At 43.8% G+C, this 14167-nt stretch overlaps 1 protein-coding gene and 1 long non-coding RNA gene across 3 annotated transcripts in view; one reads left to right on the top strand and one right to left on the bottom strand.

The window, feature by feature from the left end:
- LOC142742373 (uncharacterized) overlaps positions 1-13675 on the bottom strand; it is a 61572-nt gene extending 47897 nt beyond the window's left edge. Inside the window, exon 1 of the long non-coding RNA XR_012881364.1 lies at positions 13531-13675. This is a non-coding gene — a long non-coding RNA (uncharacterized LOC142742373). The remainder of the gene's footprint in view (positions 1-13530) is intronic.
- LOC142742372 (retinol dehydrogenase 7-like) overlaps positions 1-14167 on the top strand; it is an 81419-nt gene that overhangs the window by 7495 nt on the left and 59757 nt on the right. For both annotated transcript variants that reach the window (XM_075852017.1, XM_075852018.1), the window contains exon 2: positions 8357-8690. In XM_075852017.1, coding sequence (XP_075708132.1) covers positions 8378-8690 — 313 coding nt within the window. In that variant the 5' untranslated portion in view covers positions 8357-8377. The remainder of the gene's footprint in view (positions 1-8356; positions 8691-14167) is intronic.

A 14167-nucleotide genomic window follows, 5' to 3' on the forward strand; every position in this document is an offset into this window, starting at 1 on the left:
ACACAGCCCCCTCCCCCACAGCTCCTTAAAAAAAAGGACTGTACTTACCTTTCCCCATTCCTGCGACAGACCGAGTGCTACACTGCCTCCCCGGCGGGACGTATGCGCAGACTGCCAGCGCCTTATAGGCTGCAGGCTTAACGTGGCCTGCAGCTTATACAGGGGCGTAGCTAAAGGCTCATGGGCCCCGATGCAAAGGTTCTTCTAGGGCCTCCCCCAAACGTCTCATGGCCGATGGCCCGCAGCTTTCAGCTGCATCGCTGGGTCTCGTAAGTGATCCAACAATGCAGCACTAGCATCCAGGGGCGTCAAGAACTTAAAACATCAAGAGGAATAGCCCCAATACATATGTATATATATATATATATATATATATATATATATATATATATATATATATATATATGAGACAGCATATCTATAGCAATACGACCCTATAGCTATGGATAGGATTAGATACAGTGGCTCAGCAGACAGTATCACACATTATAGGATGAGATACAGTGGCCCAGCAGACCATATCACTCATGATAGGATTAGATATAGGGCCCAGCAGACGGTATCACACATGATAGGATTATATATAGGGCCCAGCAGACTATATCACGCATTATAGGATTAGATACAGTCACTCAGCAGACAGTATCACACATGATATGATTAGATATAGGGCCCAGCAGACAGTATCACACATTATAGGATTAGATACAGTGGCCCAGCAGACTGTATCACACATGACAGGATTAGATATAGGGCTCAGCAGACTGTATCTCGCATGATAGGATTAGATGCAGTGGCCCAGCAGACTGTATCACACATTATAGGATTAGATAGAGTGGCTCAGCAGACAGTATCACACATGATAGGATTAAATATAGGGCTCAGCTCGCTGACATTGCAGCTCCAGCGCTGGACCTAGAAAAGGTAATTAAAAAGAATTATTTTCCTTTTTTATGTGTTACTAATTATTTTTGTGTGTTTGGTTTTCTTTACAACTTCGGTTTTTGGACTACTTCAGATTCAAGGACTACTTCGATAACTGCGTTTTTTTTATTCTCAATAAAATGGATAACGAGGATTGTGTGTGGGATTTTTATTTCAATAAACTTTTTATCTATGTCTTTGTATTTTTTAAAACTTTATTACTACCACCTTAGTAATGACTGCTGGCTGATTGACAACGCCGATTACTAAGGCTGGTCTTAATATTAGACATGAAGAGGCTAAAACTAACCCCCATTATTACCCTGGTACCCAGTGGCGTAGCTATAGGGGTCTCAGCGGTCGCAGTTGCGACCGGGCCCCTAAGCCTGGGGGGCCCACGGGCCCCCGTTGCCATACAGCATGTTTCCAAAATAAATCTTCTGTGCCGTGAAGCTGGCACTTCCTGGTTACGATCACATGGTACACTTAGTGTACCATGTGACTGTGTTGTCACGTGACACGTCTTCCAGACAGAGCAGTGGAAGAGTCGGTGCGGAGGACTCCAGGTAAGCTGTAATGTAATGTATTGTGATGTATTGTGATGCCTTGTAATGTATTGTGTTGTATTGTGCTGTTTACGGTGGAGAAGGGGGGCCGTTAAATCACAGCCCCCCTCCTCTCTCCACCGCAAACTGCACAATACAGTATAGAAACACATGACTATGAGAGCGGGGCTGCGGCTGTGTAATACAGTCACTGCCCCGCTCCTGAGTCCTGACATGTGCGCGCCGTCAGGATGATGTGATGCCGGCATCCCCCCCTTCTCATTTTCTCATGAATTCTGCAGTCAGCTGTGATCGCAGCATTCACGGGAATAACGGCGGAGATGAGAGGTTTCTCTGATCTCCGCCGTTATAAAGCGGGGCTGCGGCTGTGTAATACAGCCAATGCCCCGCTCCTGAAAGTAAGTGCGCGCGCGGTCAGCATGAGGTGATGCAGGCCGGCGCTGCACTAATGATCTGCAGCACTGAAGACAGAACATGGTGGGCGCGCTACAAAACACCCCCATGTTCTGTCTTCAGTGCCTGAACCGCCGCTCATTAGTGCAGCGCCGGCCGCATCACCTCATGCTGACCGCGCGCGCACTTACTGTCAGGAGCGGGGCATTGGCTGTATTACACAGCCGCAGCCCCGCTTTATAACGGCGGAGATCAGAGAAACCTCTCATCTCCGCCGTTATTCTCGTGAATGCTGCGATCACAGCTGACTGCAGAATTCAGGAGAAAATGAGAAGGGGGGATGCCCCTTGGATCGCATCACAGGGAATTCCTGTGACGCGATTAAGGGACATACCATATATGGGCAGACAGCCCAGGGTCCATTGAAGGACCCCAGGGCTGTCCTACCATATTTCCTGTTGTTAGGGCATAGTGAGGTATGTCCTAACAACTGCCTGTGTACTATCAGTACACAGGCTAATGTACTGATATAGATATATGCCAGTACATTAAAGTATAAAAATAAAATAAAAACAAAGTAATGTTAAATTAAAAAAATACACAAAATAAAAACTGCTTTCTATCACTTACACCCCATGCACACGACCGTGCCCGCAATCACGACTGCCACCCGCATTTTCGGGCCGTGCTCCCATACAAAGTATGGGAGCACGGCCCGCAAAATGCAAAAGAACGGACATGTTCCATTATTTTCGGAACATTTCTACGGCACGGACACCCATCCGTAGCGCTACGGAAATGTGTCCAAGCTCAATGAAAGTGAATGGCTCCATTTTTGTGGACCGCAATTGCGGTCTGCAAAAACGGAGGTTATTTACGGTCGTGTGCATGGGGCCTAATTGTGAGGCACAAGGTGCGATGATGAATTTAACCTCCATGTGCCTCACATTAATAGTAATTAACCCCATCATGTACCTTACATATTAACCCATTATGACTGAGAAACATGATGGGGTTAATTACTATTAATGTGAGGCACATTCAAAATTCATCACACCTCGCGCCTCACATCAGAAAATGGGTGAACTTTTTTTTTTATTATTACTGTTGGCAAAGTAAACGAAGTATCAGTATCGAAGTGACATCCCTACACTGTGGGTCGCGTCCCCCTGGGGGTCCGTGTGAAGACCTCCGGGGGGTCGCGAGTCACTCACCGAGGTCCCGGTTCCATTTAATGCTGGAGTAAGGAGCTAACATCGCCTTGATCCAGCATTCACTGTGCCTTGAGCGGCTCGACGCAGGCAGGCGGGATGCAGCGACATCATCGCGCCTGCCTGCGCTGTTTTACTCATAGCACACACCGGAGGAGGCGAAGGATCCTCCACGTGATGTGGGAACAGGGATAGGTAAGTAATTATGCTATTTTTCTATTATGCACATATGGGGGCATTATACTGTATGGGGGCTGATATTGCGAGGGGGGGCATTATACTGCATGGGGGCTGATATGGCATGGGGGCTGATAAGATGGGGGGCATTATACTGCATGGGGGCTATTTTTCTATTATGCACATATGGGGGCATTATACTGTATGGGGGCTGATATTGCGAGAGGGGGGGGGGCATTATACTGCATGGGGGCTGATATGGCATGGGGGCTGATAAGATGGGGGGCATTATACTGCATGGGGGCTGATATGGGGGAATTATACTGCATGGGGGCTGATATTGCAGGGAGGGGCATTATACTGCATGGGGGCTGATATGGGGGAATTATACTGTATGGGGGGCTGATATGGGGAGCATTATACGGTATGGGGCTGTTATGGGGGGCATTATACGTTATGGGGCATTATACTGTGTGGGGGCAGCTATGGGAGCATTATACTGTGTGGGGGCATTATACTATGGGGGCTGTTGGGCAAGGCGTCTGGGCATAGGCGCGCGCAGGGGTTTGATGATGATGGTGGTGTTGGAGAGTGGTAGGGGGGCCCAAGCTGAATTCTTGCACCCGGGCCTGAATTCTTGCACCCGGGCCCATGAGCCTTTAGCTACGCCCCTGCTGGTACCCACTGCCACCAGGGGTACCGGAAATAGTCGAGTACGATCCAGTACCCAACCATCTATAGTGACGGAGGGGCATTGGGGCGGCCACAGGCTGGTATTATTAGGCTGGGAAAGCCCAAAATCAGTGGCCCTTCCCACCCTGGTAATGCTAGCCTGCTGCTGTGTTGTTTCTGGCTGGTTATAAAAATGGGGGAACCCCACATCGTGCTGTCCAATTATTTATAAAAAAAATGACGTGTTGTCCCCCCCATTTTTAATAACCAGCCAGATACCACGCAGCAGCAGCAGGCTAGCATTACCAGGGTGGGAAGGGCCACTGTTTTTGGCCTTTCCCAGCCTAATAATACCAGCCTGCAGCCGCCCCAGTGCCCGACCATCACTACAGATGGTCGGATACTGGATCGTACCTGACTCTTCCTGGCACCCTTGGTGGCGGTGGGTACAGGGGGAATAATGGGGGTTAGTGTTAGCCTTTTCACCGGCTAACACTAAGCCCCGCTTTAGTAATGGACGCTGTCAATCAGTCAGCGGCCATTAGTAAGGTGGTAGCGATAAAGTTTAAAAAAAATACAGACATAAAAAAATGATTTATTTAAATTTAAAAAAAACACACAACCCTCATTAACCATTATATTGAGAATAAAAAAGCCGTCATCAATGTAGTCCTTGAAACTGACGTAGTCCAACGACCGAACCTGTAAAAAAAACACAAAAAAAACATTAGTAAGGGCCTGTTCACATCACCGCTGCCCTTCAGTTGAGGGCCTCAACACAAAGGCAAACTGAAACCGTAACTTCTGTTTCCCTCAACATTGATCTCAATGGTGACGGAAACGTTTCCGTTTGTCACCGCTGTGGCAGGGATCCATTGTTTTGCATTGTCGACTGCGCTGTTGATTCCGCTAAAACAACGGAACCCGTTCACAACGGTGACAAACGGAAACCATTAGCAAAGTTTCCATCACCATTGAGATCAATGGTGATGCAAACGGAAGCTAAGGTTTTCGTTTGCCTTTCCGTTGAGGGGTTAACCCGACAGGACCCCTCAAGGGAAGGGCCGCGGTGATGTGAACAGGTCCTTAGATACAGGGCCCATGTGCATGTGTGATACTGATTGTTGGACCCCGTATCTAGGCATAAGGTAGGCTTAGATACAGTGTCCGGCAGACAGTAATCTTATACAGTATAGAGCCCAGTATCTAAGCCTAACACACGTTAAGGGGGTTCTCCAGTCCCTAAGTATTGATGGCCTATCCTCAGGATAGGCCATCAATACCGTGTTTCCCCGATAGTAAGACACCCCCGATTGTAAGACGTATCGGGGGTTTCAGGGGGGTCGGCTAATATAAGCCGTACCCCGAAAGTAAGACATATGTCTTACTTTCGGGGAAACACGGGGGTATTGCCGCCTCCTGCCCACTTCCGCACCGCCCCCCTCTCCATACGTCTCCATACGTCACCGCACCGTCCCCTGCACTTGTCAATGCCGCCTCCTGCTTAAAATACGGTAATGCACACAGTATTAACTCCTTAACGCCGAAGGACGGATATATCCGTCCTCAGCAGCTGCTAGTTCGCGCAGGAGGACGGATATATCCGTCCTGTGATGGCGCGGGTACTGAGACTGTACCCACGCGATCAGCGGCAGGAGCACGGCTGTTATACACAGCCTGGCTCCTGCTGCAACTGCCGGAATCGAAGCGCGCGCCGATTCCGGCAGTTTAACCCATTAAATGCCGCTGTCAATAGTGACAGCGGCATTTAATGTGTTTGACAGAGGGGGGAGCTCCCTCTGTCACCCGATCGGCGCCCCCGCAAACAAATCGCGGGTCGCCGTCGGGTTTCCATGACAGCCGGGGGTCTAACAAAGACCCCCAGGTCTGCCTTCAGCATCTGCCTGTTAGGCGATGCCAGAGGCATGACCTAATAGGTTGCCTGTCAGTTTTACACTGACAGGCAATAATGCTTCGGTATACTAAGTATACCAAAGCATTATATATGCGATCGGCACATCGCATAGTGAAGTCCCCTGGTGGGACTAAAAAAAAAATGTAAAACAGTTAAATAAAGTTTGTGAAAAAAAAATAAATAATAATTCGACAATTTTTTTCCAATATAAGACATACCCCGAAAGTAAGACATAGTGGGGCTTTTGGGGATAAAAAGAAAGTAAGACACTGTCTTACTTTCGGGGAAACACGGTAGCTGATGGGTCAGGGTCCGACTCCTGGGACCCTGCCAATCAGCTGTTTTGAAGGGGGTGCAGAGCTCATACGAGTGCTGCTTCCCCTTCATTTCCCTCACTTGCTCACACTGTGAATCGCTGACACGTCCATGTCGGCGATCCAGTGTGAGAAAGGGACCGGAATGAAGGGGAAGTAGCGCTCGTACAAGCCCTGCACCCCCTTCAAAACAGCTGATTGGCGGCGGTCCCGGAAGTTGGACTCCGACCCATCAGCTTCAGCAAGACAGTGGTATTAAACTTACCCTCATCTTCAGCTGCAGCGGAGGTCCTCACTCCATCGAGTGTCGGGATGTTGTGCGCAGCGCATAGCGTCGTGACGTCATGCGCTGCGCACAGCGCTGTGACGTCAGAACCTCCGTTGTGCTGCGGAAAGAGGGAGGGTAAGTATTGTCAGTTGCTATAGTAACAGGGGCCCGTGTAGTTTATTACATAGGTCACAGTTACTATAGTAACTTTTCATTAATGTGGTGTGGGGGGCCGCGGGCCCCCAGGCTTCGGGGCCCGTTCACAATTGCAATCGCTGCAACCCCTATAGTTATGCCACTGATAGTATTCATTTGTATGTGCATCCTGTATGTGCTAGCGATGCCACTGCATCCACCCGCCGCCAGTGACAGTGCGCGGGCTTTATACTTTACTGAGCGGCCGGACTGTGGAAGGTGCGCGGCCACGCAGCCACGCACCTTATAGGGAACACTGCTTGTCACACTGCAGAAAGAACACCAGGATGCCTGCAGCAGTGGTCAGAGCACCAGGATAGATAGCTATTATTATTCCAAGAACTGCTTATATGGAAACGCTGATTTCTATTGCTTTTGGTTTTCACCGTATTTGTGTTTTTTTCCCCTTTGAAGTCAAAGGGCGAAAAATTCACCATTTCTGTAAGAAATACAGAAATAGGATTTTCAGCAGGCTGATACACCACTGCCCAGCCGATATTTATACTGGGAGACAGGTGAAATTCAATTATTTTTACCGCCAAATTCAAACGTCTGCATTTTTGCATAATATAACAGTGCGTGTAGGTTACTAGGATTGAATACTAATCCTTTGCCAGGCTGCACAGCCCTAGAAACGTCAACAGTGTCAGATCTAGGTCAAATGTGGGATTGACATTAGTGGGAGATTGCAGCGGGCAAAGTAGCAGAGAACTAGAGACACACATGTCCAGCAGCTGGAAATGTGCACATTGACAGCCTTTGTAGCCCGGAGAGTCAAGAGCAGATAAGAAGGAGTGACAGATTTTCATTGCTATCTAAGGCTCCCAAGTGCAAAACACACTCAGTGTGAGATCATGCCCCCAAAACCGCACCCGCTTTTTACCACTGCTGTGGTGTTTTTACGTGCCCTTTTTACTGTGTTTTTTTTTTTTTTGCGATTTGCTAAAAATCGCTGCAAAAAAAAAGCTAATAAACTGGCACGTGTAAACTCTCCCTAAAGCTGGCCTTTTTTTTTTTTATCTGGAAAAGGTGGCAACCCAAGCCAGGTGGGATATGCAGCCTAAAATCTGAATTTACCCACTTAATGGTATTTTTTATACTGATTTCTCCTCACTGAAAATACACAATGCCTCCTTCTCTGAAAATAGTCTCACCTCTGAGACCCTTATCAATCTCGAGAACCGTGGTTCCAGGTTCTTGGTCCTAGTGAAGAAGTTAACGCCTGTAAGTTATCTCTATTAAGTGATTGGGAGATACTTTTTTCTCCCCACGTCTGTCTTCTTTTTGAAGATATGTTGTTGTGCTTTAGTCATAATAAAGATGCATATACATACTGCTTTCATGTTATTCTAAAAGTTCGTCTTCAAATCACTACAATCTCCTGTTTCTCAACGTCTAGAATACAAAATTGCATCATGGTCACGTGTAAATCATATTTCTATGACAGCCTCCTGGAGTCTGTCCCTATGTGAGATCCTGATGTGTACGCTCATGCAGTGGCGCACCCCACCAGACTGATGAAGGATCTGAAATCTCTTAGTTATTAGGCATACTTCATTAAGAAATGTCCCACATTCAGTTTTCCTATAAGTTAATGACTAATGCAATCGTGTTAGTTTACATTTATCACGTTATTCACTATTTATAGAACTGCAGAAAAATTTATGTCAAATTATTATTTAATAATCTAAATGATACATTTCTCTCTGTTCTTATTGTAGTGACTGTTATTAGCCCCCATCATGTGGCTCTATCTACTGGCACTGCTGGTTTTAATTTTCCTGTACAGATGGTATAGGCACAGCCTGACACTAGAAAATTTATCAGATGAATATGTGCTGATAACTGGGTGCGATTCAGGATTTGGGAACCAGCTGGCAAAAAGTCTGGATAAACGTGGAATGAGGGTCCTAGCAACCTGTTTGACTGAGCAGGGCGCAGAGAACCTGAAGAAGGAGACCTCTAGTAGACTACAGACGGTAATCCTTGATATTGCAAACAGTAAGAGTGTCCAGTTTGCTGCTAAATGGGTCTCTGACGTTCTTGGTGGCAAAGGTGAGTTTGTCATCAAGTTGATTCAGATCAAATATAGAAATGTCATTGTTTTTGAGAGAATTTGAACTTTTTATCAACATATAATTTCATTATTTTAAAATTATTGTTACTTTATCATTAACCCTAAATGGATGCAGCCAATTTTTCTTTTATATTACCACTACGCATTCCACTTTTTGTTTTTTACTAACTATACTTGTAACTATACTTCTCTAAACTTTATTAATATTTTTTTCTTTTGTCTCACCAGGGTTTTTTTATCAATATGTTTTACTTTTAAATAATAATGCATTGGAATACCTATGTATTCCAATGCATTATTGAATGTCATGGTCAAACTGATAGGCACCTATTAAGCTATGCCTAATGAAGGGTCCAATAGTGACTTAGCAATTTTCAGCCCTGGGGACCTTTGTTAGGCTGCGAAGGGAACCAAAGTATCAGCCTAGCAGAGGAAGGGGTTAATGTTGGATATGACTATTTCTGTATTGAAGTTATTTCTTCTTTTAATAATATTTTCTATCTTTTCGTTTATAGATGAACAATCTTTTTGATGTTTTTCTAAAGTGGTGCAACTATTAATGTAATATGTAGGTATAATCTGAATCAGATATTGAAAAAATATACCTCCTTCTAATACTTCAAACATATTAAGATTATCAGCAATACAGTATAACTGTAGCACCCACTGGTTTACCATGTTAGATTCCCAGTTGACAAAGTATTTCATTTGTGAAGCCAGATAATAATAGAACATATTTGGGACTGAAAGTCCCCCTTTTCTTTTGGACATTAGAGACTGGAAGGGCCCTCCCTTACTCGTGTCCACTTCCCTATTAATTCTGAAATTTAAGCATCATGAATTTTACAGAATTATATGGGAATGCAAATTGGACTATTTACAAAAATAATGATTACCTGTGGCAACATCACCATTTTAACAAGTGCCACTCTTGAAGTCATTAATACTGGAAAACTTCCAAATTTAAACTTTCGCTTTCAGCCTATAAATCAGATGGATTAAATTTAGATCGGTAATGTCCTGTCCATCACCTACAAATATTTAGAATGAGTTATTTTGAAAAACCTGTACGGAACATGTACCTAGGTCAATAGAAAACATGAGAGACCTCTGTCACTTTATAAATAAGCCAGAGAACAGAATACATTTATCAAAAATATTCATAATGATTAAGATCGCATTCATGGTTCTGTCAACAAATAATAAGTCATGGGCATATAGAGAAATCATTGCCTCAGTTTGTCTACTGTATATCTAAACTCCACCTACAGAATTTTCCATTCAATAGAGTCGAATGCTTTGGACGCGTCAAGCGATAGTATAAAGCTAGAGAGATCTAACATATTGGAACAGTCTACTTGCCGGTTCAAAAGTAAATTTCTCAAGTGACCATTAACCGATTTACCCACAATAAAACCACATTGATCATGGTGGACTAGTGAACATTAATGAGCCTTATTGAAAGGGCCTTAGCCAATAATTTTGTAACAAAGCTTATCAAGAGGTAGGTCTATATGACTCTGCGAGAAGGGGATTCTTATCTTGCTCTAAGAGGAGAACAATCAATGCCTCCATCTTAGACTCTTCCTTAAATTCAGTTGAGGTATTTGAGTACTTAGGGGTAAAAGTTTCTAGAATGCCAGAAGATTATATTATATTAAATATAATTATTTTGTTTGTATTTTTGATAGGAAAAGTTAGAGCAAGAAATAAATTACCCTTGACCATAGGAGCTAGAATAGCACTGGTAAAAATTATCTTTTTGCCTAAAGTACTACATTTCTTTGCTAATTGCCCAATCTGACTTCCGTATAAAAATTTTAAAATATTGGAAGCTATTGTTAACGTCTTAATCTGGAAATGGAAAAAAAATCGCATTAAGCATTCTTCTTTTACTCAACCAGTAAGCAAAGCGGGTTTTGTCCTTCCAGATTGGAGAAAATACTTTCTGGCCTCACAATTCCAGTATTTCCGGGACTGGGAGAGTCTAGGTGCCAATGAATATTTGCTGGTGACATAAGGGGACAAATACACTAGTGTGTTTGAACTATTAGAAGCTGGGGTTCTGATGTCTTCAGAATTGGGATTAGGGCCTATTTATGAAAATCAACAAAGGGTCTGGAATGCGGTTAAGGCCATGGAAATGTTAAATTTTTTTATGGAAGTTACACCGTTATGGGGCAACAAGAACATTATTGAGTTTGCTGGCCTTCCAGACTCTCTATTTTGGCAAAAGTACTATATCACTAGAGTATCACACTTATTTGATAACGCACGATTTCACAGAATTGCAGAGACTTTATAAGGTCCCTAACCACCGGCCCTTTAGATATTTTCAAGTAAATCACGCCTTTTCGGCCATTAACTATAAATCAAGGTTTATACTTACACCTTTTTTTTGTCTTGAGAATGCTTAAAGACTAAGAAAGGACTTTTATCCTCATTATATAAAAATGTCTACTCTTTGATGAAGGAAATAATATAAACAAAAATCATTGGGAAAATATCACTAAATCATTTACATTGTTTTGTGATGAACCACAGACTTTATTATACTCTGAAGCTTCTAAAAGTGATGGGGCTAAGAAACAATGACAATTGTCAAAGATGCCTAGCACATCAAGTAGACCTTATTCACCTGTCATGGCGTTGCCCCAAACTTCATAGGTACTAGAGAGGGGTTGCAGAAACTATTTCTAAAATGATCCAAAAAGCTCCTAAGGTTGGTTTAAGGAGATGATTTTGGTACAAAGGTAAAAGCTGATCTGTTCTTTGAACAGATATGGGTTTTTTTCCTCTCTCCACCTCTTCCCCTGGGGGGATATTCAGGATTTTGTGGGTTCACTGGGGTGGTTGTTTTTCTTCTAAAAAAGTCTCTGTTTTGGTCATTATTGTCAATAAGGGTCAGACTAATGAAGGTCATGGAGCTCTTACCAGGCGACCGGTAATAAATATAAGCTGCGCTAAGTCAATTAATATGTTTATGGCGTGTGGCCGGGCTGTATTATTTTCCCATATATTAGCTGTTTGTTAGGTAGGGCCCAGTGTCTGGTGACAATGGAATATATATTAAGGCATGAAGATATAATTCTCTGGAAGACCTCTCGGTCTCTAAACGTTATAAAAGGTAGACAAAGGTATTAAACGCCTACATACAGACTGGGCATCAACAATAAATATTTTTGCTCCTCTGGGGCCTTTTTTGTATAGTAGTCCTCCTTCGGGGATGACTGCCAAGCCACCCCTCCTAGTTAAGGGTGATAAGAGTGCATCATTTCTCTCAAAGATGGCCCCTGTTGCCTATACAGTGATATGGGCTAGGATGTGAGGCAGTACTGGTAAATGGCGGGGAGTTTTTTGTGTGTAACAGTAGTGGATGTGATATTGGTACATAGTGGAAATGAGACACAGCAACTAGGAGGTCGAGGAAAAAGACCAGTTGGTAATCAGACCATGGTGTGACATTTGGATGCAGTTGAGTATGGCTAAGGACACTGGCTATTGAGGGCCGAAAACCATCTGAGGGCATAGATAGTTCTAGTAAAGAAAGCGTCTAGATTATAGGTGCCGCCACGGTCTGTTTGGTTTACAGAGGTTTCATGACTTAAGTAATTCTTCCTTATTAGCTGGTTAGACCAGCTGGTTTATATGAGATGTACTGGTTGGGTGGGTCCTTATTGATGTTGTACGATGCCTTGTTTGATTTGATGGAGACTTTTGTTGCTGTTTTGTGTTCACTCTAAGCATAATGACGTATTTTAAATGAAGGAATTCTATAAAAAATTCAAGTGATAAGAAAAATGTACTTGTTTTAGCACAGAAACCTGTTGTTTAATACAAAGGTGTCCACTAGGAGAAAAACTGCATTTTAACCAAGTTAAAAATTTAATAAATCAGAAGACCCGCATGAAAGGTAAGACTGGCGCACTTGATTACCAGGGATGTCCTTGGTGGGCCCTTGTCTCGGACACAACCATTTGGAGGTGACTTTGGAGCCAATCACTTGTCACCAGGGTCTATTTCTTATGAGATATATAATTATAATTATTCATATATAACCTACTAGCTTTTATACCAGTCGTTGATCGGGAGGTTGAATTACGGTATAGATAGAGTAAATGCTCACTATTTAATTACCTCTCGATATGAATTTAATTGCTAGAGAGTGTAAATAATGTTATTGGAAGCATAAAAGAAATGAAATGAAGCAATATATTCATTACAGATTTATATAGTGTTGATTTAGGACTGCATGTTTCTATTCCAACACTTTCTAGTTTTTCATTTGTACAATTAAAAACCCCCATATAAAGACAGTCACAGTGACCCCCATATAAAGACAGTCACAGTGACCCCCATATAGACAGTCACAGTGACCCCCCATATAAAGACAGTCACAGTAACCCCCATATAGACAGTCACAGTGACCCCCCATATAAAGGCAGTCACAGTGACCCCCCATATAAAGACAGTCACAGTGCCCCCCATATAAAGACAGTGACAGTGCCCCCCCATATAAAGACAGTCACAGTGACCCCCCCATATAAAGACAGTCACAGTGACCCCCCCATATAAAGAAAGTAACAGTGACCCCCCGTATAGATAGTCACAGTGACCCCCCCCCCAATATAAAGACAGTCACAGTGACCCCCCCATATAGACTGTCACAGTGACCCCCCCCATAAAGACAGTCTCAGTTGTCACCCATATAACACAGAAACATCGCACATAAAACGCAGAGAGACGACACCACATCCCTGTCACAGTAGATTCCTATCAGTTATTAATACTGGTCAGTAATGTCTCTCACTGTACAACCTGTAGTGCGTTTTCTCTCAGCAGGGAACAGAGGCCTGTGCTATGGCTGCAACTCCTGACAGGATTCTGTGTGGTAATGAGAGGAAGTCTGCACCTGTACCGCTGACGGGAAACACCTGTCATGTCTGCCACAGCCTCAATCCTGTCAGAGAACCGGCCTCCTCCTGTACAGAAACCCCAGCAGACATGAGGCAGTTACCCACAGCATCCAATCAGATCACGGCTTTCATCTTTCCAATGCAAGTTGAGAAATAAAATCTGAGTTCTGATTGGTTGCTATGGGTAACTGATCCTCTGTCCAATCAAAATCTGTTCCCTAATTTTAAACCAATGAAAAATCGGGCTTCAAACAAACTTTATAAAATATATATAAAATTAGACCTTATTGATTACAATACATCTAAAAGTGGATGTGTATAGGTTCTGTATAGAACCCTCAGCCCCTATTCACACGACAGGGTTTCCCGTACGGGTGACGGCCGTTCATAAATCGGCCGTCACCCGGCTGCATTAGGAACAATAGACCCCTAATGGGGCCATTCACACGACCAATTTTTTTGATGGCCCGGGAAACCTGGCCGTCAAAAAATGGGACATGCCCTATTTTCAGCCGTTTACCCGGCCGCCTGGCTCCCAT

This window comes from Rhinoderma darwinii, chromosome 2 (assembly GCF_050947455.1).
Source record: "Rhinoderma darwinii isolate aRhiDar2 chromosome 2, aRhiDar2.hap1, whole genome shotgun sequence".
NCBI lineage: Eukaryota > Metazoa > Chordata > Amphibia > Anura > Rhinodermatidae > Rhinoderma > Rhinoderma darwinii.